Genomic DNA, 25907 nt, shown 5'->3' on the forward strand with positions numbered 1-25907 from the left:
GTTTATTTTTCCTGGTTTTGCTTTTTATTTTTTTGGGTTTTTTTTTTTTTCCTTTTTTTTTTAATTTTATTTCCACGTTTTTCGGGACGTTTCGGGCGATTCCTGTACCCGGGACTGGGGGACGATGGATTAAAAACTCTGGAGATGAAATCCCGGGAAAAACAACGGAGTCTCTGCATGCCTGGAGGGGGGAATTGGGGAAAATCCGGGAAATTTGGGGAAATTCCAGGCAGATTTGGGAAAATCCAGGGAAATCTGGGGAAAATCGGAGGAAATTCCAGGGAAATTTGGGGAAAATTCCAGAGAAATTTGGGGGAAATCCAGGGAAATTTGGGAAAATCCAGGGAGATTTGGGGAAAATTCCAGGGAAATTTGGGGAAAATTCCAGGGAAATTTGGGAAAATCCAGGGAGATTTGGGGAAAATTCCAGAGAAATTTGGGGGAAATCCAGGGAAATTTGGGAAAATCCAGGGAGATTTGGGGAAAATTCCAGGGAAATTTGGGGAAAATTCCAGGGAAATTTGGGGGAAATCCAGGGAGATTTGGAGAAATTCCCGGGAGATTTGGGGGGAATTCCAGGGAAATTTGGGGGAAATCCAGGGAACTGTGGGGAAATTCCAGGGAAATTTGGGGGAATTCCAGGGAGATTTGGGGAAATACAGGGAAATTTGGGAAAATCCAGGGAAGTTTTGGGAAAATCAGGGGAAATTTGGGGGAAATCCAGAGGGATTTGGGGAAAATTCCCGGGAGATTTGGGGAAATTCCAGGGAGATTTGGGGGAATTCAGGGGAAATCCGGGAAGATTCGGGGGAAATCCAGAGAAATTTGGGGAAATTCCAGGGGGGATTTGGGGGAAATTCCACAGAAATTTTGGAGAATTCTGGGGAAATTCCAGGGAGATTTGGGGGAAATTTGAGGAAATAAAGGGAAATTTGGAGAAATTCCAGGGAAATTTGGGAAATTCCAGGGAGATTTGGGGAAATTCCAGGGAAAATTAGGGAAATCCAGAGGGATTTGGAGGAATTCGGGGGAAATTCCAGGGAAATCTGGGGAGGATCCAGGGAGGATCGAAGGCGGGGAGGGGTCAGGGATGGGTTTGGGTCCCGGGATTTGGGATCTGGGTTTGGGGATTTGGGATTGGGGTCGGGATTTGGGGACATTGGGGACACTGGGACGGGGATTTGGGGACATTGGGAACATTGCAAAGGGGATATGGGGACAGGGATCGGGATTTGGGGATTTGGGACAGGGGTTTGGGGTAGTTTTTGGGCATTTGGGGTCGTTTTTTTGGGATTTGGGGACCCCGCGCCGTCCCGCGTCCCGCACGTGACGAACACGTGACACGCGCCGCACGTGACAAGCACGTGACCCCAGGTGACACCGCACCGCCGCCAGCGGCCACGTGAGGGCGCCACAGGGGGCGTGGCCTCAGTGGAGGCAACCAATAGAAGCCGGCGCTGCGACGAGGGGGCGTGGCTAAGGGCGCTCCTGTCACGCCATAGGTCCTAAGCCGGCTTAGCTGGCCAATGGGGGAGCAGAACGGCAGAAGCCACGCCTCCTCATCGAGCAGACTTTCACTTTAACCAATCGCATCGCGGGAGACGCGATGAACGACAGCGGTCAGCTGCCAATGGGAGGCGCGACCCGCGCGGACCAATCAGCGCGGGGGAGGCGGAGCGGTGCGGCCAATCAGCGCCAGGGGGCGGGGCCCGCGCGGCGCCGTTACCGCCCGGGAAAGGGGAGGAGGCGCCGCCATCATGAGCTACGGTGAGGGGAGGGGGCGGCACCGGGACGGGAGGGACCGCGGGCACCGGGACCGGGAGGGGCCGGAGGGGTCCGTCAGGGACGGCGGGAACCGTGAGGGGCCGCTGGGGTCGGTGAGGAGCGGGAACCGAGAGGGGTGGCGGGGTCCGTGAGGGGCGGCCGGTCCGTGACGGGCAGAGGGATCCGTGAGGGGCGGCTGGGGTCGGTGAGGGGCGGGAACCGTGAGGGACGGCGGGTTCCGTCAGGGGCGGCGGAATCCTTAGGGGCCCGCTGGGGTCAGTGAGGAGCGGGAGCTGTGAGGAGCGGGGAGATCCGTGACGGGCGGAGGGATCCGTGAGGGGCTCGCCGGGGGTCAGTGAGGAGCGGTGGGAGCCGTGAGGGGCGGCGGGTCTGTGGGGGGCGGGAGGATCCGTGAGGGACTCGCTGGGGTCGGTGAGGAGCAGGGGGATCCGTGACAGGCGGAGGGATCCGTGAGGGGCTCGCTGAGGTCGGTGAGGGGCGGGAGCTGTGAGGGCCAGCGGGTCCGTGAGGGGCGGTGGAACCGTGAGGGGCCGCTGGGGTCGGTGAGAAGCAGGAGCCGTGAGGGGCGGCGGGGTCTGTGAGGGGCGGCTGGAACCGTGAGGAACCGGCGGGGTCTGTGAGGGGCGGGGGAACCGTGAGGAACCGGCGGGGTCTGTGAGGGGAGGCGGGAGCCGTGAGGGGACGCTGGGGTCGGTGAGAAGCAGGAACCGTGAGGAACCGGCGGGGTCGGTGAGGGGCGGTGGAACCGTGAGGGGACGCTGGGGTCGGTGAGAAGCAGGAACCGTGAGGGGCGGCGGAACCGTGAGGGGCCGCTGGGGTCGGTGAGGGGCGGGGAACCGTGAGGAACCGGTGGGGTCTGTGAGGAACCGGCGGGGTCCGTGAGGGGCCGCTGGGGTCGGTGAGGGGAAGGCGGGAGCCGTGAGGGGAAAGCCGAGAGAGCGGGAACGGGGGGGGGCGGTGCCTGAGGGACCGGGGGGACACCGGGACTGGGGGGGGTTCGTGAGGGACCAGGGGTGACCGTGAGGGACCAGGGGACATGGAGGGGAGCCCTGAGGGACCGGAGGTGTCCCTGAGGGCACCGGGGAGACACCGGGACTGGGGGTGACCGTGAGGGACCAGGGGGACACCGGGACATGGGGACACCGGGACCGTGAGGGACCGGGGGTGTCTCTGAGGGCACCGGGACATGGAGGGGGGCCCTGAGGGACCCGGGGATTCCGGGACACCGGGACCAGGGTTGACCGTGAGGGACCGGGAGGTCCCGGGACATTGTGGGGGACACCGGCACCGGAGATGTCCCCGAGGGACCGGGGGTGTCCGGGAGAGCCCAAATTCCTCGGAGTTCGATGGATTTGATTTGATCCCGATCCAGCTCCATTTGGGTCTCCCGGTCCCGCTTTGAGCACCGGGAATTCCCAAATTCCCAAATTTTAATCCCAAAACCGGGATTTTCTCCCAGCCCGGTCCCGTTCACCGCTCCCGGGAGTTCCCGGTTCCATCCCGGCCCGGGTTTATTCTCACCCGACCCCTCCCGAGCCGTTTTAATCCCATTTTTTTTCCGTTTTAATCCAATTTTTCCCGGTTTTATCCCATTTTTTCTCGTTTTAATCCCATTTTTCCCGGTTTTATCCCATTTTTTCTCGTTTTAATCCCATTTTTCCCGGTTTTATCCCATTTTTCCCGTTTCTATCCCATTTTCCCCCGTTTTTCCGTGAATCCCGGCCCGTTCCTTCACCTGGGCCCGCCTGATTCCCGCAATATTCCCGGACAATTCCCACCCCGGCGGGGAAGGAGCGCCCAAACCCCTTAATTGGGCTGTTGTGCTAATGAGGAGCCGCTAATTAGGGCTGAAATTACCCTGGGGAATGAGGGCAGCCGGGAACAGCAGGAACGGGATCCAGCTCCCGTTTTTTCCCCTTTTTTTTTTCATTCTTTCCCACTTTCCCCTGGTTTTTCCCATTTTTCTGATTCTTTCTCCATTTTTCCCCATTTTTTCCCAATTTTCCCCATTTTTCCCAATTTTTTCCCCATTTTTCTTCCATTTTTCCTCATTCTATCCCATTTTTTCTGTTTAGCCCTGGTTTTCTCTGTATTGTCCCGTTTCCTCCCATTTTCCCCCAATTTTTCCCATTTTCTCCGCATTTTTCCCCTTCTTCCCCATTTTTCTCCATTTTTCGCCATTTTTTCCCCATTCCCCCCCATTTTCCAATTTTTCCCCATTTCCCCCCATTTCCCCCCATTTTCCCCCATTTCCCCCCATTTTCCTCCCATTTTTCCCTCATTTTCCCCCATTCTTTCCCATTTTTTCCCATTTTCCCACTTTCCCTTTGTTTTTCCATCTTTTCCCCAATTTCCCCGCAGGAATTTCCCTTTCCTGACCATCCCCAAACCCCCAGGGCAGGGAATCCTTCCCGGCTTGGATGGAAATTCAGAATTTGGGGCTCCTGGGGCCGATTCCCAGCGGATTTGGGGGAATTTGGGGGATTTTGGGGGGAATTTGGGGGATTTTGGGAGCCTGACTGGGGTTTTGTTGTTTTTTAGGGTACGGAGATTGGAATTCGGGCTCGAGCAGAGGCGAGTGTGGGAATTTCCTCTCCCTGGATCCATCCCCAGATCCCCTTGGGAATCCTTTCCCAAAATTCCAATTCCAAATTCCCGCCGGACCCAACCAAAAATCGGCGGCTTTGGAACGGGGGAACGGCCGGGAGCTCGGAATTGGGGAATTTTGGAGCCCCAAAATCCCTGGGAACGGCCCCAATTTCCATGGGAATGAACTGGGAACGATCTCAAATTCCATGGGAATGACCCCAAATTCCTTGGGAATAATTGGGAATGACCCCAAATTCCATAGGAACTATCTCAAATTTCGTGGCTATTATCCCAGTTCCCATGGGAACAATCCCAAATTCCATGGAATGATCCCAAATACCATGGGAATGAACTGGGAACGATCCCAAATTCCATGGGAATGATCCGAAATTCCCAGTAAATTCTGAATTCCTGGTAAATCCTGGAGCTCTCCCGAATTCCCATTAAATCCCAGTAAATCCCGTTAATTCCCATTCAATCCCAAATTCCCGTTAATTCCCATTAAATCCCGTTAAATCCCAGTAAATCCCAAATTCCCGTTAATTCCCATTCAATCCCAGTAAATCCCCATTCAATCCCATTCAATCCCAGTAAATCCCGTTAATTCCCATTCAATCCCATTCAATCCCAGTAAATCCCAGTAATTCCCGTTAATTCCCATTAAATCCCGTTAATTCCCAGTAAATCCCATTAAATCCCGTTAATTCCCATTCAATCCCATTCACTCCCAGTAATTCCCATTGATTCCCATTCAATCCCTGTTAAATCCCAAATTCCCATTCATTCCCGTTCATTCCCATTAATTCCCATTAATTCCTGTTCATTCCCATTAAATCCCGTTAATTCCCATTCAATCCCAGTAATTCCCATTAATTCCCGTTCATTCTCATTCAATTCCATTAATTCCCGTTCATTCCCATTAAATCCCGTTAATTCCCATTCAATCCCATTAATTCCCGTTCATTCCCGTTCAATCCCAGTAAATCCCCATTCATTCCCACTCAATCCCATTAATTCCCGTTCATTCCCACTCAATCCCATTAATTCCCATTCATTCCCATTCAATCCTATTAATTCTCGTTCATTCCCATTAATTCCCATTCAATTCCAGTAAATCCCCATTCAATCCCATTAATTCCCATTCATTCCCATTCAATCCCATTAAATTCCCGTTCATTCCCATTCAATCCCATTAAATTCCCGTTCATTCCCATTCAATCCCATTAAATTCCCTTTTTCCCCAGGGTTCGAGGGCTATGCCTACGCCTACGCCTACGGCTCCGAGGGCTCCGGGGCCTTCGGCTTCGGGGCCGGCAATTCCTGGGAATTGGGGAATCCCGAGGCCGACGGGGCCCCCGAGGGCGGGGACGGCCCCGGGAAACAGCGGCAGGAGCCGGGAACCGGCGGGGCCCACCCGGGGGCTGCCCCCGACAGGTGGGAATGTGGGATTGTGGGAATGTGGGAATATGGGAATGTGGGATTAGGGGAATATGGGATTGTGGGATTATGGGAATATGGGATTGTGGGATTATGGGATTGGGAATGGGGGAGCCGGGAACCAGCAGGGCCCACCTGGGGGCTGCCCCGGAGAGGTGGGAATATGGGAATGTGGGATTATGGGATTATGGGATTGTGGGATTAGGGGAATATGGGAATATGGGAATATGGGATTGAGAATGGGGGATTTGGAATGGGGGAGCTGGGAACCAGCGGGGCCCACCCGGGGGCTGCCCCCGACAGGTGGGATTGGGATTGTGGGATTGGGAATATGGGATTGGGAATGGGGGATTGGGATTGGAAATGGGTGATTTGGAATGGGATTGGGAATATGGGATTGGATATATGGGATTGGGAATGGGGGATTGGGATTGGAAATGGGGGATCTGGGATCCACCCCGAGCAAGAGGGGATGCAGGGACGGGGCTACGGGGCTGCCCCTGAGAGGTGGGAATATGGGATTGGGGGAATGGGGGAATGGGATTGGGGATGGGGGATTTGGAATGGGAATGGGAATATAGGATTGGGATTGGGAATGTGGGATTGGATATATGGGATTTGGATTGGGGAACTGGGATCCACCCCGAGAGTGAGGGGCTGCAGGGACGGGGCTACGGGGCTGCCCCAGAGAGGTGGGAATGGGAATGGGATTGGAAATATGGGATTGGAAATAGGTACCAGAATTCCCAAATTTCTCCTCTCAGAATTCCCAAATTTCCCCTGTCAGGTACCAGAATTCCCAAATTTCCCCTGTCAGGTACGATCCCTACGAATCCTACGGCGACTCCCGCGTGAGCGACCACCGGGATCTGTACCGGGCATCCTTCGACTACCCCGGGGATTATCCCGGGGATTATCCCAATGATTACCCCAATGATTACCCCAACGATTACCCCAATGATTATCCTGATTATCCCAATGATTACCCTAATGATTATCCCGATTATCCCAACCATTATCGCAATGATTATCCCAACGATTATCCCAACGATTATCCCAACGATTATCCCAACGATTATCCCAACGATTTTCCCAACGGCTCCGAGCCCGACTCCTCCTCCTCCTCCTCCCTTGATTTCTACGGGCGCCGCCCCCGGCCCCGGCCCCACCCCCCGCCATTCCCGCCCAAATTCCGGGACCCTTTCGGTCCCCGGGGCTGCTGGGGGGGCCGGGCCCGGGGGGCGTTCCCGGGCTTCCCCCACGCCCGGGGTCCCCCCCGGCGCCTCCTCCCGGCCCCGCCCCCGGCCCCGCCCCCGGCCCCGCCCCCGGCCCCGCCCCCGGCCCCGCCCCCGGCCCCGCCCGGCGCCGCCCGCGGCCTCAAGAGGAGCAGGAGGGGCTGGAAGCTCTGGGACGCCGAGGGCACCACGGTGAGTGCGGGGCCGTTGGGCCACGATTTCCATGGCTTTTCCAGGAGTTTCCCTGGGTTTTCCAGTTTCCATGGGTTTTCCAGAAGTTTCTGGGGTTTTCCAGGAGTTTTCGTGATTTTTCCGTGATTTTTCCATGATTTTCCCATGATTTTCCATGGTTTTCCATGAGTTTTCATGGTTTTTATGTGATTATTTCCATGGTTTTTATGTGATTTTTTTCATGGTTTTTATGTGATATTTTTTCATGGTTTTTATGTGGTTTTTCCGTGGTTATTATGTGATTTTTTTCATGGTTTTTATATTATTTTTTTATGGGTTTTATGTGATTTTTTTCCATGGTTTTTATGTGATTTTTCCATGGTTTTCCTTGAGTTTTCATGGTTTCTATGTGATTTTTTTCCATGGATTTTCCATGGTTTTCCATGAGTTTTCATGGTTTTTATGTGATTATTTCCATGGTTTTTATGTGATTTTTTTCATGGTTTTCATGTGATTTTTTCCGTGGTTTTTCTGTGGTTTTTCCATGATTTTCCCATGATTTTCCATGGTTTTTCCATGATTTTTCCATGATTTTCCCATGATTTTCCATGAGTTTTCATGGTTTTTATGTGATTTTTCCGTGGTTTTTATGTGATTTTTTTCATGGTTTTTCTGTGATTTTTCATGGTTTTTCTGTGGATTTTCCCATGATTTTTCCATGGTTTTCCATGAGTTTTTGTGATTTTTATGTGATTTTTTTCATGGTTTTTCTGTGGTTTTTCCATGATTTTCCCATGATTGTCCATGGTTTTCCATGAGTTTTCGTGGTTTTTACATGATTTTTCTGTGGTTTTTCATGGTTTTTCCATGATTTTCCCATGATTTTCCATGGTTTTTCCACGGTTTTCCGTGAGTTTTCCATGATAATTCCATTATTTGCTGTGGTTTTCCATCAGTGTTCCATGGTTTTTCCATGGTTTTCCATGACAATGCCAAGGTTTTCCAGGAGTTTTCCCATCGTTTTCCATGAGTTTTCATGGTTTTTCTGTGTTTCCCCCCAATTTCCCCCCAATTTCCCCCCCATTTATTCCCCATTTCCCCCCATTTCTCCCCAAATTTCCCCCCATTTTTCCCCCAATTTTCCCCCTCAATTTCCCCCCATTTATTTCCCCATTTTCCCCCCATTTCCCCCCAATTTCCCCCTCAATTTCCCCCCATTTATTCCCCATTTTCCCCCATTTCTCCCCAAATTTCCCCCCATTTTTTCCCCATTTATTCCCCAATTTCCCCCAATTTCCCCCCATTTATTCCCCAATTTCCCCCCATTTTCCCCCCATTTATTCCCCAATTTCCCCCCCATTTTTCCCCCATTTATTCCCCAATTTCCCCCTTTTCCACCCCATTTATTCCCCCATTTATTCCCCCATTTTTTCCCCATTTCTCCCGCATTTATTCCCCAATTTCCCCCCATTTATTCCCCCATTTATTCCCCCATTTATTCCCCCATTTTTTCCCCATTTTTTCCCCCATTTATTCCCCAATTTACCCCCATTTATTCCCCCATTTATTCCCCAATTTCCCCCCATTTTTCCCCATTTTTCCCCATTTATTCCCCAATTTCCCCCCATTTTTTCCCCATTTATTCCCCAATTTCCCCCTTTTTCACCCCATTTTTCCCCATTTTTCCCCCATTTATTCCCCATTTTTCCCCATTTATTCCCCCATTTATTCCCCAATTTCCCCCCATTTATTCCCCCATTTATTCCCCAATTTCCCCCTTTTTCCCCCCATTTATTTCCCATTTATTTCCCATTTATTCCCCAATTTCCCCCCCAATTTCCCCCCATTTTTTCCCCATTTTTCCCCAATTTCCCCCCATTTTTCCCCATTTTCCCCCCCATTTATTCCCCAATTTCCCCCTTTTTCACCCCATTTTTCCCCATTTTTTCCCCATTTCTTCCCCAATTTCCCCTTTTTCACCCCATTTTCCCCCGCAGCCCCAGCGCAAGCGGCCCCGCCGTGATTCCGGGGGGCGGCGCCCGCAGCCGAGCGGCTCCGAGGAGAGACCGGGACCGACGGACGGGGCGGGACCGACGGACGGGGCGGGACCGACGGACGGGGCGGGACCCACGGACGGGGCGGGACCCACGGACGGCTCCGACAACTCCAGCTCTGACAACGGTGAGGGGGGAGAGGGGAAATTCCAGCTCAGAATCCTGGGATTGATCCCAAAATTCCCGATTTAGGGAGAGGAATTCTGGAATTCCAGTTCAAAATATCCCAGGATTGATCCCAAAATTCCAGAGTTTAGGGAGAGGAACTCCAGCTAAAAATCCTGGGATTGATCCCAAAATTCCCGATTTAGGGGGAGGAATTCCAGCTAAAAATCCCAGGATTTACCCCAAATTCCTGATTTAGGGAGAGGAATTCTGGAATTCCAGCTCTGACAACGCTCAGGGGGGACAAAGCCCTGATTTGGGTGGGGAAAGGGAAAATTCCAGTTCAGAATCCTGGGATTGATCCCAAAATTCCAGAGTTTATGGGGAGGAATTTTGGATTTCCAGCCTGGACAACGGTCAGGGAGATTTTGGCATCTGGGATTGGTCCCAAATTCCCAATTTATGGGGAGGAATTCCAGTTCAAAATCCCGGGATTGATCCCAAAATTCCCGATTTAGGGGGAGGAATTCCAGCTAAAAATCCCAGGATTTACCCCAAATTCTGGATTTAGGGAGAGGAATTCTGGAATTCCAGTTAAAAACCCCAGAATTGGCCCCAAATTCCCAATTTAGGGGAAGAATTCCAGGTCAAAATCCTGGATTGATCCCAAAATTCCTGATTTATGGTGAGGGATCCCTGAATTCCAGGTAAAAATCCCGGGATTGGCCCCAAATTCCAGAGTTTATGGGGAGGAATTTTGGAATTCCAGTTAAAAAATCCCTGAGATTGATCCCAAAATTCCCAATGTTTGGGATGAATTCTGGAATTCCAGTTCAAAATCCTGGGATTGATCCCAAATTCTGGATTTATCGGGAGAAATTCTGGAATTCCAGTTAAAAACCCCAGGATTGGCCCCAAATTCCCAATTTTTGGGATGAATTCTGGAATTCCAGCTCAGCAAAGCCTGGGATTGATCCCAAATTCCCAATTTTTGGGATGAATTCTGGAATTCCAGTTCAAAATCCCAGGATTGATCCCAAATTCCCAATTTTTGGGATGAATTCTGGAATTCCAGCTCAGCAAATCCCAGGATTGATCCCAAATTCCCAATGTTTGGATTTCTGTTCTTTTCCAGAGGAAGGCACGGAGGGAGAATCCGGAGAGAAGGACGAGTCCAGAGGGGTGAGTGCGGGAAAATCCCGGAATTCTGGGAATTTCCCAAAGATTTGGGGGAATTTCCAAAGGAATTCCGGTGGGGAGGGAAAATTCTGGAATTTCACGGAGGGAAATTTGGGAATTTTGGGATTTTAGAAAGGGAAATTTGGGATTTTTGGGATTTCAGGGAGGGGAAATTCTGGGAATTTTGGGTTTTCAGGAAGGGAAATTTTGGGATTTTTGGGATTTCAAGAAGGGAAATTTGGGATTTTGGGGATTTCAGGGAGGGAAATTTCTGGGATTTTAAAATTCCCGAATTTTTGGTTTTTCAGGAGGGGGAGGATGAAGAGGGAAGAGATTCTGAGAAAGGTGAGTTGGGAATTCCAGGGAAATTCCAGGGAAATTCCAGGGGAAATTCCAGGGAAATTCCAGAGAAATTCCAGGAATTCCTGGGGGCTTTTCCAGGGGTTTGGAGTGGAGGGAAAAGGAAAAATCCAGGGAATTTTGGGAATTTTGGGAATTTTGTTAATTCAGGGATCATGGGGGGAAATGCAGGGAATTGCAGAAATTTGGGATCGGGGGAGGATTTGGGGTTGGATTTCCTGGGATTTTTGGGTTGGATTTCCTGGGATTTTGAATTTTCTTGGATCTAGGGCTGGATTTTCTTGGATTTTTGGGCTGATTCCCTGGAATTTTGAAATTTCTGGGATTTTGGGCTGGATTTCATTGGAATTTGGGTGGATTTTCTTGGGTTGGATTTCCTTGGATTTTGGGCTGATTCCCTGGGATTTTGAATTTTCTTGGAATTTGGGCTGATTTCATTGGATTTTGGGTTGGATTCCCTGGGATTTGGGGCTGATTCCCAGGGATTTTCCCAGGGATATTCCCAGAATTCCCAGAATTCCCGAATTCCCGTTGATTCCAGGCGCCCTGGGCACTGCCGAGCAGAATTCCCAGATTCCCTGGGATTTTGGGTTGGATTTCATTGGATTTTGGGCGGATTCCCAGGGATATTCCCAGAATTCCCGAATTCCCATTGTTGCAGGCGCCCTGGGCACTGCTGAGCAGAATTCCCGGATTTCCTGGGATTTGGGGCTGATTCCCAGGGATTTCGGGCCTGGATTCCCAGGGATATTCCCAGGGATATTCCCAGAATTCCCGAATTCCCGTTGGTTCCAGGCGCCCTGGGCACTGCCGAGCAGAATTCCCGGATTCCCTGGGATTTGGGGCTGATTTCATTGGATTTTGGGCTGATTTCCTGGGATTTTGGGTTGGATTCCCTGGGATTTTCCCTGGGATTTTCCCAGAATTCCCAGAATTCCCGAATTCCCATTGATTCCAGGCGCTCCGGGCACTGCCGAGCAGAATTCCCGGATTTCCTGGGATTTGGGGCTGATTCCCAGGGATTTTGGGTTGGATTCCCAGGGATTTTCCCAGAATTCCCAGAATTCCCGAATTCCCGTTGGTTCCAGGCGCCCTGGGCACTGCCGAGCAGAATTCCCGGATTCCCTGGGATTTGGGGCTGATTTCATTGGATTTTGGGCTGATTTCCTGGGATTTTGGGCTGATTTCCTGGGATTTTGGGCTGGATTCCCAGGGATTTTCCCTGGGATTTTCCCAGAATTCCCGAATTCCCGTTGATTCCAGGTGCTCCGGGCACTGCCGAGCAGAATTCCCGGATTCCCTGGGATTTCGGGCCTGGATTCCCAGGGATATTCCCAGGGATTTTCCCAGAATTCCCAAATTCCCGTTGATTCCAGGTGCTCCGGGCAGTGCCGAGCAGAATTCCCGGATTCCCTGGGATTTTGGGCTGGATTCCCTGGGATTTTCCCTGGGATTTTCCCTGGGATATTCCCAGAATTCCCGAATTCCCGCTGATTCCAGGTGCTCCGGGCACTGCCGAGCAGAATTCCCGGATTTCCTGGGATTTGGGGCTGATTTCCTGGGATTTGGGGCTGATTCCCAGGGATTTTGGGCTGGATTCCCAGGGATTTTCCCAGGGATTTTCCCAGAATTCCCGAATTCCCGTTGATTCCAGGTGCTCCGGGCGCTGCCGAGCAGAATTCCCGGATTTCCTGGGATTTGGGGCTGATTTCATTGGATTTTGGGCTGATTTCCTGGGATTTTGGGCTGGATTCCCAGGGATTTTCCCAGGGATTTTCCCAGAATTCCCGAATTCCCGTTGATTCCAGGTGCTCCGGGCGCTGCCGAGCAGAATTCCCGGATTTCCTGGGATTTGGGGCTGATTTCATTGGATTTTGGGCTGATTTCCTGGGATTTTGGGCTGGATTCCCAGGGATTTTCCCAGGGATTTTCCCAGAATTCCCGAATTCCCGCTGATTCCAGGTGCTCCGGGCGCTGCCGAGCAGAATTCCCGGATTTCCCCGCTGGCCCAGCGGCTCCAGGCCGGGAGGAGGCCCCAGGAGCGGCCGAGGAAGCGGCACCGGGACCGAATGGTCGAGAGGTGGGGACGCCTGCAATTCTCCCCTTTTTAGGGAATTTCTCCCCTTTTTAGGGAATTTCCCCCCTTTTTTAGGAATTCTTTTCCTTTTTAGGGAATTTCCCCCACTTTTTAGGAATTTTTCCCTTTTTTTTTAGGGATTTTCCCCCATTTTTTAGGGGATATTTCTGCTTTTAAAGGGATTTTTTTCATCTTTTTAATGGATTCTTTTACCCTGTTCCCCATCCCCATTTTCCCCCCATAATTTCCCCCATTATTCCCCCACTATTTCCCCCATTTTTCCCTCATAATTTCCCCCAATTTCCCCCATTTTCCCCCCATTATTTCCCCATTATTTCCCCCATAATTTTCCCCATAATTTCCCCCATAATTTCCCCATTTTTTCCCCATTATTCCCATTATTATTCCCATTATTTCCCCCATTTTATCCCCATATTTCCCCCATTATTCCCCCATTATTTCCCCCATTTTATCCCCATAATTTCCCCATTATTCCCCCATAATTTTCCCCATTTTCCCCCCATTATTTCCCCCCTTATTCCCCCATATTTCCCCCATTATTTCCCAATTTTCCCCCCATTTTTTCCCATTATTTCCCCCATTTTCCCCCATAATTCCCCCATTTTTCCCCATTTTTCCCCATTTTTCCCCATTTTCCCCCCATTATTCCCCCATTATTCCCATTATTATTCCCATTATTTCCCCCATTATTTCCCCATTATTCCCCCATTATTCCCATTTTCCCCCCATTATTTTCCCCATTATTTCCCCCATTTTCCCCCCATTATTCCCATTATTATTCCCATTATTTCCCCCATTATTCCCATTATTTCCCCCATTATTTCCCCATTATTTCCCCCATTATTCCCATTATTATTCCCATTATTATTCCCGTTATTATTCCCATTATTATTCCCATTATTATTCCCGTTATTATTCCCATTATTATTCCCATTATTATTCCCATTATTTCCCCCATTATTTCCCCCATTTTTCCCCCATTATTCCCATTATTATTCCCATTATTATTCCCATTATTATTCCCGTTATTATTCCCATTATTCCCCCATTATTATTCCCATTATTATTCCCATTATTTCCCCCATTATTCCCATTATTCCCCCATTATTATTCCCATTATTATTCCCGTTATTATTCCCATTATTATTCCCGTTATTATTCCCGTTATTAATTATTCCCGTTATTATTCCCATTATTATTCCCATTATTATTCCCGTTATTAATTATTCCCATTATTATTCCCATTATTATTCCCGTTATTAATTATTCCCATTATTATTCCCGTTATTATTCCCGTTATTAATTATTCCCGTTATTAATTATTCCCGTTATTATTCCCGTTATTAATTATTCCCATTATCATTCCCATTATTATTCCCGTTATTATTCCCGTTATTAATTATTCCCGTTATTATTCCCGTTATTAATTATTCCCATTATTATTCCTGTTATTTCCCCCGTTATTATTCCCGTTATTAATTATTCCCATTATTATTCCCGTTATTATTCCCGTTATTAATTATTCCCGTTATTATTCCCGTTATTAATTATTCCCATTATTATTCCCGTTATTATTCCCGTTATTAATTATTCCCGTTATTATTCCCGTTATTAATTATTCCCATTATTATTCCCGTTATTATTCCCGTTATTAATTATTCCCATTATTATTCCCGTTATTAATTATTCCCATTATTATTCCTGTTATTTCCCCCGTTATTATTCCCGTTATTAATTATTCCCATTATTATTCCCGTTATTATTCCCGTTATTAATTATTCCCATTATTATTCCCGTTATTATTCCCGTTATTAATTATTCCCATTATTATTCCCGTTATTAATTATTCCCATTATTATTCCCGTTATTATTCCCATTATTAATTATTCCCATTATTATTCCCGTTATTATTCCCGTTATTAATTATTCCTGTTATTATTCCCGTTATTAATTATTCCCATTATTTTCCCCGTTATTATTCCCGTTATTAATTATTCCCATTATTTCCCCCGTTATTATTCCCGTTATTAATTATTCCCGTTATTAATTATTCCCATTATTATTCCCGTTATTATTCCCATTATTAATTATTCCCATTATTTTCCCCGTTATTATTCCCGTTATTAATTATTCCCATTATTTCCCCCGTTATTATTCCCGTTATTAATTATTCTCGTTATTAATTATTCCCATTATTATTCCCATTTTTATTCCCGTTATTAATTATTCCCGTTATTATTCCCGTTATTAATTATTCCCATTATTTTCCCCGTTTCCAGGATCCAGTTCGTTTGCTCTCTCTGTAAGTTCCGGACGTTTTTTGCGGATCAGATCCGGCAGCACCTGCACAGCAAATTCCACCGGGAGCTTCTGCACTTCCTGGGCTCCAAACTGCCCCAGCCCACGGCGCGCTTCCTGCAGGTGCCTTCGGCCTCCTCCTCCTCCTCCTCCTCCTCCTCCTCTGCTCTTCCTCCTCTTCCTCTGCTCTTCCTCCTCCTCTTCCTCTGCTCTTTTCCTTTCCCTGATTTCCTTTTCCCATTTCCAGTTCTGCCCCAAACTGCCCCAGCCCACGGCCCAGTTCCTGCAGGTGCCTTCGGCCTCCTCCTCCTCCTCCTCCTCCTCCTCCTCTTCCTCCTCTTCCTCTGCTCCTCTTCCTCTCCTTTTCCTCCTTTCCCTGATTTCCCTTTTCCCATTCCCAGTTCCTGGGCTCCAATCTGCCCCAGCCCACGGCCCAGTTCCTGCAGGTGCCTTCGGCCTCCTCCTCCTCCTCTTCCTCCTCTTCCTCCTCTTCCTCCTCTTCCTCTTCCTCTTCCTCCTCCTCTTCCTCCTCTTCCTCCTCTTCCTCTCCTTTTCCCGCTTTTCCTTTCCCTGATTTCCCTTTTCCCATTTCCATTTCCCACCAAACTGCCCCAGCCCATGGCCCGCTTCCTGCAGGTGCCTTCGGCCTCCTCCTCCTCTTCCTCTGCTCTTCCTCCTCTTCCTCCTCTCCTCTTCTCCTTTTCCTCCTTTCCCTGATTTCCCTTTTCCCATTCCCAGTTCCTGGGCTCCAAACTGCCCCAGCCCATGACCCAGTTCCTGCAGGTGCCTTCGGCCTCCTCTTCCTCCTCTTCCTCCTCCTCTTCCTCCTCTCCTTTCCCTCCTCTTCCTCCTCTTCCTCTCCTTCCCCTCTCTCCTTTTCCCATTTTCAGTTCATGGACTCCAAGCTGAGTTCCTGCAGGTGCCTCCTCCTCTTCATCTCCTTCCTCTCCTCTCTCTCCTCCTCCTCTTCCTCCTCCTCCTCCTCTTCCTCCTCTTCCTCTCCTTTTCCTGCTTTCCCTTTCCCTGATTTCCCTTTTCCCATTTCCAGTTCTGCCCCAAACTGCCCCAGCCAATGGCCCAGTTCCTGCAGGTGCCTTCGGCCTCTTCCTCCTCCTCTTCCTCCTCTTCCTCCTCTTCCTCCTCTTCCTCCTCTTCCTCCTCTTCCTCCTCTTCCTCTCCTCTCTTCCTCTTCCTCCTCTTCCTCCTCTTCCTCTCCTTTTGGGACGATCCCAAGGAATTCCCGTGGATGTTTGGGGTGCTGATCCCAGGGAATTCCTGTGAGGATTTTTGGGATAATCCCAGGAATTCCTGCAGGAGGAATTGGGGATTTTTGGGATAATCCCAGGGAATTCCTATGAGGATTTTTGGGATGATCCCAGGGAATTCCCGTGGATTTTTGGGATGATCCCAAGGAATTCCCTGCAGGGGAAATTGGGGATTTTTGGGATGCTGATCCCAGGGAATTCCCATGAATTTTGGGATGATCCCAGGGAATTCCCGTGGATTTTTGGGATAATCCCAGGATTCCTGCAGGAGGAATTGGGGATTTTTGGGATGATCCCAGGGAATTCCTGTGGAATTTTGGGATGATCCCAGGGAATTCCCGTGGATTTTTGGGATAATCCCAGGAATTCCTGCAGGGGGAATTGGGGATTTTTGGGATGATCCCAGGGAATTCCTGTGGAATTTTGGGATGATCTCAAGGAATTCCCTGCAGGGGGAATTGGGGATTTTTGGGATGCTGATCCCAGGGAATTCCCGTGGAATTTTGGGATGATCCCGGGATCCCTGCAGGAGTACGTGGCCAACAAGACACGGAAGACGGAGCAGCGGCGCCGCGGGATCCGGGACATCAACGCCGTGATCCAGCAGATCCAGAGGGAGCAGGACCTGACCCAGGGTACCCCAAAACCCCAAAAAACCCCAAAAATCCCGGGAATGGGGCTGGGAATGGGATCGGGGGGTTCCTCACAGGATTTGGGGGACTCATGCCTGGGAATGGGATTTGGTGATCCCAGAAGAATTCCTGATCCCATTCCCTTTTCCCAGATCCCATTCCCTGATCCCATTCCCTGCTCCCTGATCCCATTTCTGATCCCGTTTCCTGTCCCCATTCCCAGATCCCATTTCCCAGATCCCATTTCCCAGATCCCATTCCCTGCTCCCTGATCCCGTTTCTGACCCCGTTCCCTGTCCCCATTCCCTGCTCCCATTTCCCAGATCCCATTCCCTGATCCCCGCTCCCATTCCCTGCTCCCTGCTCCCGTTTCTGATCCCATTCCCAGATCCCATTCCCTGCTCCCTGCTCCCATTCCCAGATCCCATTTCCCAGATCCCATTCCCAGATCCCATTCCCAGATCCCATTCCCAGATCCCATTCCCTGCTCCCATTTCCCAGATCCCATTCCCAGATCCCGTTTCTGACCCCGTTCCCTGATCCCATTCCCAGATCCCATTCCCAGATCCCATTCCCTGCTCCCATTTCCCAGATCCCATTCCCAGATCCCGTTTCTGACCCCGTTCCCTGTCCCCATTCCCTGCTCCCATTCCCCGATCCCATTTCCCAGATCCCATTCCCAGATCCCGTTTCTGACCCCGTTCCGTGTCGCCATCCCCAGAGCTGGGCCTGGAGCATTTCCTGCGCCGGGTGGAGGCCGCTCACTGCTCCGCCTGCGACCTGGTGATCCCCATGCACCAGGGATCCATCCAGAGGCACCTGAGATCCGCCGAGCACAGCCACAACCGCAGGGTGAGCACACGGTGATCCCTGGGATCCATCCAAATCCTGGGAATTTCCATTGGGATCCACTGGGATTCATAAAAATCCTGGGGATTCCCACTGGGATCCATTGGGATCCATCCAGAGGCACCTCAGGTCCATGGGTCACCTCCACAACCGCAGGGTGAGCACGAATGGATCCCTGGGATCCATCAAAATCCTGGGAATTTACACTGGGATCCATCCAAATCCCGGGAATTTATATTGGGATCCATTGTGATCCATCCAGAGGCACCTCAGATCCCTGGATCACCTCCACAACCGCAGGGGGAGCACGAAATCTGGGAATTTCTATTGGGAATCCACCCCAAATCCTGGGAATCCACACTGGGATCCACTGGGATCCATCCAAATCCTGGGGATTCCCACTGGGATCCATTGGGATCCCTCAAAATCCTGGGAATTCCTGAGCGGATCAGTTCAAATCCTGGGAATTGCCACAAATTTCCCTGATTTTCCACCCCCAGCCCCTTTTTCCCAGGGAATATTTTGGGAATTTCCCTGGATTTTGTGTCCCAGTCCCTGGAATTCCCGGAATTCCCAGAAAATCCCCTAGGAATTCCCTGGATTTGTGCCACTGGAATCCCCAGAATTCCCTGGAATTCCATGAAAATCCCCTGAAATTCTTTGGAATCCCCATGAAAATCCCCTGGAATTCCGTGGAAAATCCCCTGGAGTCCCCTGGATTTGTGGCCCTGGAACCCCCCGGAACCCCCGGCATTCCCAGAATCCCCTGGAATTCCCTGGAAAATCCCTAAAAATCCCTTTGGAATTCCCTGGATTTGTGTCCCAATCCCTGAAAATCCCCTGGAAAATCCCCTGGAATTCCCTGGATTTGTGCCCCAACCCTCTGGAGAATCCCCAGAATTCCCTGGAATTCCATGAAAATCCCCCTGAAATTCTTTGGAATCCCCATGAAAATCCCCTGGAAAATCCCCTGGATTTGTGGCCCTGGCACCCCCTGGAGACGCCCCGGCATTCCCGGCATTCCCGGCATTCCTGCCATTCCCGCCATTCCCGGCGTTCCGGGCATTCCCGGCATTCCTGCCATTCCCACCGTTCCCGGCATTCTGGGTGTTCATTCCCGGCGTTCATTCCCGCCATTCCCGCCATTCCCACCATCATTCCCGCCATTCCGGCATTCCCGGCGTTCATTCCCGGCGTTCCGTTCATTCCCGGCGCTCATTCCCGCCATTCCGGCATTCCCGGCGTGCATTCCCGCCGTTCATTCCCGGTGTTCATTCCCACCGTTCATTCCCACCGTTCATTCCCGCCGTTCATTCCCGCCATTCCCGCCGTTCATTCCCGCCGTTCATTCCCGCCGTTCATTCCCGGCATTCCCAGCGTTCATTCTCGGTGTTCATTCCCGCTGTTCATTCCCGCCATCATTCCCGGCGTTCATTCCCGGTTTTCCAGCCATTCATTCCCGGCGTTCCGTTCATTCCCGGTGTTCATTCCCGCCGTTCATTCCCGGCGTTCATTCCCGGTTTTCCCGCCGTTCATTCCCAGCATTCCGTTCATTCCCGGTGTTCATTCCCGCCGTTCATTCCCGCCCTTCCCGCCGTTCATTCCCGGCATTCCCAGCATTCTGGGTTTTCCCAGCATTCCCGCCATTCCCGCCGTTCATTCCCGCCATTCCGGGTTTTCCCGCCGTTCATTCCCGCCGTTCATTCCCGGCGTTCATTCCCGGCGTTCATTCCCGGCATTCCGGGTGTTCATTCCCGGCGTTCATTCCCGGCGTTCATTCCTGCCGTTCCGTTCATTCCCGCCGTTCATTCCCGCCATTCCGGGTTTTCCCGCCATTCCCGCCGTTCATTCCCGCCGTTCATTCCCGGTTTTCCCGCCGTTCATTCCCAGCATTCCGTTCATTCCCGGCGTTCATTCCCGCCGTTCATTCCCGCCGTTCATTCCCGCCATTCCGGGTGTTCATTCCCGCCGTTCATTCCCGGCGTTCATTCCCGGTTTTCCAGCCATTCATTCCCGCCGTTCATTCCCGGCGTTCCGTTCATTCCCGCCGTTCATTCCCGGCATTCCGGGTGTTCATTCCCGCCGTTCATTCCCGCCATTCCGGGTTTTCCCGCTATTCCCGCCGTTCATTCCCGGCGTTCATTCCCGGTTTTCCCGCCGTTCATTCCCGGCATTCCGGGTGTTCATTCCCGCCGTTCATTCCCGCCATTCCGGGTTTTCCCGCCATTCCCGCCGTTCATTCCCGGCGTTCATTCCCGGTTTTCCCGCCGTTCATTCCCAGCATTCCGTTCATTCCGGGTGTTCATTCCCGCCGTTCATTCCCGCCATTCCGGGTGTTCATTCCCGCCGTTCATTCCCGCCATTCCGGGCGTTCATTCCCGCCGTTCCGTCCATTCCGGCTTTTCCAGGCCACGCTGGATCAGGCCCGGCGGGCGGCGCTGGCCGTGGCGCGGAGCATCCTCAACAACCGCGGCATCGGCCGCCAGCTCCAGAGCTTCCTCCAGGTGCGCAGCCCGGGAATGCCGGGAATTTTCGGGAATTCCGGGAATTTTCGGGAATTCCGGGGTTTTTTTGGGAAGTTTCGAGGGGTTTTTTGGGGATTTTTGGTTTTTTTTTTTGATTTTTAAGGGATTTTTCAGGGGTTTTTTTTGGGGAATGTTTGGATTTTTTGAGGGGGTTTTGGGAATTTTCTGGGATTCTTTGAGAATTTGGGGGAATTTTGGGGTTGTTTTTTTTTGGGGGGAATTTTTGAGGGGGATTTGGGGGGATTTTTGGGTTTGCTTGGGAATTTTGGAGGGATTTTTGGAGGATTTTTGGGGGTTTTTTTGGATTTCTATGGGATTTTGGGGGTTTTGAGAGGTGGTTTGGGGGGTTTTTGGGAATTTTCTGGGGTTTTTGGGAATTTTGGGGGGGATTTTTGGGGAGTTTTTGGGGAATATTTTGGATTTTAAGGGATTTTTTGGGGGTTTTTGAGAGGGGGTTTTGGGAATATTCTGGGATTTTTGGGGGGATTTTTTGGGGAATATTTGGGATTTTTAAGGGATTTTTGGGGGGTTTTTCAGGGGGGTTTTTGGGAATTTTGGGGGGGGTTGGGGATTTTCTGGGAATTTTGGGGTTTTTTGGGAAGTTTTGAGGGATTTTTTGGAGGATTTTTGCAGGAATTTGTGGGAGTTTTGAGATGAGTTTATTGGGGGGATTTTTGGGAATTTTCTGGGATTTTTGGGGAATTTTAGGTGGGAATTTTGGGGGTTTTCAGGGGGGTTTTTTGGGAATGTTTGGGATTTTTGGGGGAATTTTTTTCCAGGGGGAAAATCCATTCACGGACGATGGCGAGGACAAGGAGGAGAACGAGGAAGGAGCAGGGCAGGAAAATGCCCAGAAAAATCCCGAAAATCCCACGGAAAATCCCCAAAATCCCATGGAAAATCCAGAAAATGCCCAGGAAAATCCCCCAAATCCCATGGAAAATCCAGAAAATTCCACAGAAAATCCCCAAAATCCGGAAAATCCCACGGAAAATCCCCAAAATCCCATGGAAAATCCAGAAAATTCCACAGAAAATCCCCAAAATCCGGAAAATCCCATGGAAAATCCCCAAAATCCCGAAGAAAATCTGGAAAATTCCACGGAAAATCCTGACAATTTGACAAAAAAGCCCCAAAATCCTGAAGAAAACTCGGAAAATTCCACAGAAAATCCCAAAAATCCAGAAGAAAATCCGGAAAAGTCCACGGAAAATCCGGAAAGTTCCACGGAAAAGCCCCAAAATCCTGAGGAAAATCTGGAAAATTCCATGGAAAATCCGGAAAATTCCACGGAAAAGCCCCAAAATCTCCAGGATTCGGAGGAAAATCCGGAAAATTCTGCAGAAAATCCGGAAAATTCTGCGGAAAATTCCGAGGAAAAGGAAAATTCCGAGGGAATTTCAGCAGCCAAAAAGGAGGAAAAGGGACCAGGGAGGAATCCAGGGGTGGAAAATTCCCCAAATTCCCAAATTTCCCCAAATTCCCCAAATTCCCCAAATTCCCAAATTTCCCCAAATTCCCCAAATTCGGAGGCGGCGCCGGAGCCGCCGGAGGGAGAGGAAAGTTCTGGAAGGGCCCAGGAGTGAAATTCCTGCAGGGAAAAGGAGCCGGAAACGGCCCCGGATCCGGGGATTCCTGAGGGGAAAATGGGAATTCCTGGGGAAAATTGGGAATTCTGAGGGAAAAATTGGGAATTTGGGTGGAATTTTTGGGCATTCCTAGGAAAAAAACCCAATTTCCTGGGATTTCTTTGGGAATTCCTGGGGAAAAATTGGGAATTTTGTGGGGTTTTTTGGGAAATTCCTGGGGGAAAAAAGGGAAATTCCTGGGATTTCTTTGGGAATTCTGAGGGAAAAATTGGGAAATTCCTGGGAAAAATTGGGAATTTTAGTGGAATTTTTGGGAATTCCCAGAGAAAAAAGGGAATTTTTGGGGGAATTTCTGGGAAAAAAGGGAATTTCCTGGCATTTCTTTGGGAATTCCTGAGGAAAAAAAGGGAAATTCCTGAGGGAAAATTGGGAATTCCCGGGGGAAAAAACACAATTTCCTAGGGAAAAATTGGGAATTTTGGTGGAATTTTGGGGAATTTCCTTGGGTTTCTTTGGGAATTCCTGGGGGAAAAAAAGGGATTTTTTGAGGGAATTTCTGGGAAAATGGGATTTTTTGGGAATTCTTGGGAAAAAAAGGGAAATTCCTGGGATATGGGGGAATTTTTAGCTGGAATTTTGGGAAATTTTTACCTGGAATTTTGGGAATTTCCAGCTGGAATTTTGGGAATTTCCAGTGGGAATTTGTGGGAATTTCCAGCCATAATTTTGGGAATTGTCGGTTGGGATTTGTGGGAATTTCCAGTTGGGATTTGTGGGAATTTCAAGCTGGAATTTTGGGAATTTCCAGCTGGAGTTTGGGGAATTTCTAAGTGGAATTTTGGGAATTTCTGGGTGGAATTTTGGGAATTTCCAGCTGGGATTTTGGGACTTTCCAATTGGGATTTGTGGGAATTTCCCGCTGGGATTTGTGGGATTTTCCCCCCTTTTTCCCCTCAGGACTGGGGATTTTTCCAGGTGTTCCAAGGCTGGGATTTCTCCCCCAGGATTTCCCAGGGTTTCCTGTGGCTCTGGCTCCCTTTTCCCGACGTTTTCCTGCTGTTTTCCTGTCGTTTTTGCCGTTCCCGCCCATTTTTGCCCCATTTTCCCGCTGTTCGGTGCCGTTGTGTCCGTTGTGCACGGGAGGAAATTCCCGAAGTTTCTGTGGATTTTAAAGGACTCGACCTCAGCTCATCCCGAATTTCTCATCTTTGGAAAAGCCTCAAAACGCCAAAATCCCGAATTTTTTGGCTGCTGGCGTGGGTGGAATCGGGATTTTCCTGCCCAAAATTGGGGATTTGGGATCCAGGAATGGCCCTGAGGGAGGGAATGGGGATTTGGGGTTTGGGATGGGGAAATTCCGGCCAGAAAAGGGAAAATTTCCTGCCAGAATTGGGAACATTCCCATCAGGAATGGCAGAATTCCTTCAGGAATGGGGAAATTCCTTTAGGAAAAGGAAAATTCTCCTCAGGAAAGGGAAATTTCCCTTCAGGAATGGCGGAATTCCTTCAGGAATGGGGAAATTCCTTCAGGAAAAGGAAAATTCTCCTCAGGAACGGGAAATTTCCCTTCAGAAATGGGGAAATTCCAGCCAGAAAAGGGAAAATTCCTTTAGGAACGGGGAAATTCCTTCAGGAATGGGGAAATTCCACTCAGGAATGGAAACGGGATGGAGAAAAGAGATGGAAAAAATAGGGAAAAAAAAGGAAAAGGGATGGGAAAAATGATGGGAAAGGGAGAGAAAAGAATGGGGAAGAAATGGGAAAAAGAATGGGAAAAAAAAAAAGGATGGGGTAGGAGGAAAAAGGATAGAAAAAATAATGGAAAAAGGGATGGAAGAAGGGATTTGGGGACCCTGTGAGGGGATTTGGGGACACTGTGAGGGGATCTGGTGGCCCTGATGTGATTTGGAGACACTATGAGGGGTTTTGTGGACCCTGAGGGGATTTGGGGACATTTTGAAGGAATTTAGTGACACTTTGAGGGGATTTGGGGACACTGTGAGGGTATTTGGAAACCCTGAGGGGATTTGGGGATACTACGAGGGGATTTGAGAACACTTTGAGGGGATTTGGGGTCCGTGAGGGGATTTGGGGTCCGTGAGGGGATTTGGGGACGCTGTCACTGAGGGGCTGGGGACACTCACTGTGAGGTACTGGGGACATTGTCACTGGGAGGGGCCGCTCCGGGGCCATTCGAGGCCGCTCGGGAGCTGTTTCAGGGCCTGGCCGGGCCCATTCCGGGTTCGCTTCGGGGCCGCTCCTCTCCCGGCCCCGGGGACTCCATGGCGGCCCCTCCTTCCCCTCACCGCCAGCCCCGCGGCGCCGTCCAATCAGAAGCCAGAACGCCCGTGATTGACAGGCCGTGCCCTCAGGGAGGAAGCACCTCCACCAATCAAATCAAGGGCGGGAACCAGGCTGACCAATGGTAGCTGTGGGCGGTGCCGCGCAGCTGAGGAGATCAACCAATCAGGAGTAGTGTGGGCGGGGCCAAACAGGAGGAGGGCGGTGGTGCGCGTGCGCAGGCGGCTGAGGCGGGCGGTGAAGCGGCGGCGGCTCCGGGTGGAGGTGGCGGCGATGGAGCCGGGATACGGCGGTAAGCGCCGGGCAGGACGGCCCCGCGGTGCTGCCGCTCCCCCGGGATGGCGGTGGCTCCTTCCCCATGCTGCCTCAGCACCGGTTTCGTTACCGGCCGGTGCCGGGGGGGGCTCCGCCGCAGCGGGACGCACAGCGCCCGCCCCCCTGTGAGACGCCGGCGCCGCTGATTGGCTGAGCGCCACGTCACTCACCGCTAGGGCGGCGCTGATTGGCTGTTAGGGGCTAAGGGGGGGTCGTGCCCTGAGGGGGACCGGGGGGGGCGGAAATGGCGCCGGGCCCATTTCTGAAGACGACACAAAATGGCGGCCGCGGCCCCGCCCCCGCCGCCTGTGCCTCAGTTTCCCTCGTCCTGGCCCGTCCCAACCGTGGCGGCACGCGAGGGGGGCTTCGTGTCCCTTCCTTGGAGGGTCCTGTGCTCTTCCCAGGATCTCCCGTGGCCCCTCCTGAGGTGATCCCTGTCCCTTCCTCAGGGGATCTCCCTTGGATCGCCCTCTGGATCTACCTTGGAAATTTTCTCAGGATTCCCCCTGGAAATTCCCTCCTTCTTCCCTCAGGATTGCCTCTGGAATTTCCCCGTGGATTCCCCCTCAGAATTCCCCTGGATCCCCTCAGGATCCCCCTGAATCCCCTCAGGATTTCCTCTGGAAATTCCCCTGAATCCCCTCAGGATTCCCTCTGGAAATTTCCTGTGGATTCCCCCTCAGAATGCCCCTGGATCCCCTCAGGATCCCCCTGGAATTTCCCCTGGATTCCTCAGCCTGGCAAAAGAGATCAGGAGAGAGCAAATCCACCCTGATTCCTTTTTTTTGTTTTCTTGGGATTATTTATCCCAGGCTTGGCTTCTTTCCTAGGCTCACTTTGGATTTTGGGGGCTGGATTTGGGATCGGGGCTGGATTTCGGTATCAGGGTTGGATTTCAGGGCTGGATTTTGGGATCGGGGCTGGAATTTGAGGCTGGAATTTGGGATTGTGCCCAGGACAAGTGGGAATTTTCCCTTCCCTGCTGACAGCTCCTCCTTTTCCCCAGGCTACGGCACCTGGAGCACCGGGGCCACCGGCACCCAGGGTGAGATTTTCCCAACTTTCCTTTTTTTCCTCTCCTTTTCCTTCTCCCCCCATTCCCCCCCCCTTTTTCTCCCCT

At 50.8% G+C, this 25907-nt stretch overlaps 2 protein-coding genes across 2 annotated transcripts in view; both read left to right on the forward strand.

The window, feature by feature from the left end:
- The first annotated feature begins 1726 nt into the window (after positions 1-1726).
- On the forward strand, positions 1727-23362 carry AKAP8L (A-kinase anchoring protein 8 like). Its single transcript, XM_066570268.1, has 13 exons — positions 1727-1767; positions 4327-4359; positions 5619-5808; positions 6629-7238; positions 9215-9398; positions 10512-10558; positions 10864-10900; positions 12878-12995; positions 15293-15434; positions 17106-17211; positions 17930-18060; positions 20466-20561; positions 21362-23362. Exons 1-13 carry the CDS (start codon positions 1758-1760, stop codon positions 22166-22168), a joined length of 2511 nt encoding a protein of 836 aa, XP_066426365.1. The 5' UTR covers positions 1727-1757; the 3' UTR covers positions 22169-23362.
- A 1295-nt stretch (positions 23363-24657) lies between these two features.
- AKAP8 (A-kinase anchoring protein 8) overlaps positions 24658-25907 on the forward strand; it is a 39649-nt gene continuing 38399 nt past the window's right edge. Inside the window, 2 exon segments of the mRNA XM_066570269.1 lie at positions 24658-24764; positions 25794-25832. Coding sequence (XP_066426366.1) covers positions 24746-24764; positions 25794-25832 — 58 coding nt within the window. The 5' untranslated portion in view covers positions 24658-24745.

Source organism: Molothrus aeneus, unplaced genomic scaffold (assembly GCF_037042795.1).
Source record: "Molothrus aeneus isolate 106 unplaced genomic scaffold, BPBGC_Maene_1.0 scaffold_30, whole genome shotgun sequence".
Classification (NCBI taxonomy): Eukaryota; Metazoa; Chordata; class Aves; order Passeriformes; family Icteridae; genus Molothrus; species Molothrus aeneus.

Excerpts from the sequence above, each read along its gene's own strand:
- AKAP8L (XM_066570268.1), top strand. Across the intron at positions 5,809-6,628 it reads CCGGGGGCTGCCCCCGACAG|GTACGATCCCTACGAATCCT; the intron begins GTGGGAATGTGG and ends TTCCCCTGTCAG. Across the intron at positions 9,399-10,511 it reads CAACTCCAGCTCTGACAACG|AGGAAGGCACGGAGGGAGAA; the intron begins GTGAGGGGGGAG and ends GTTCTTTTCCAG.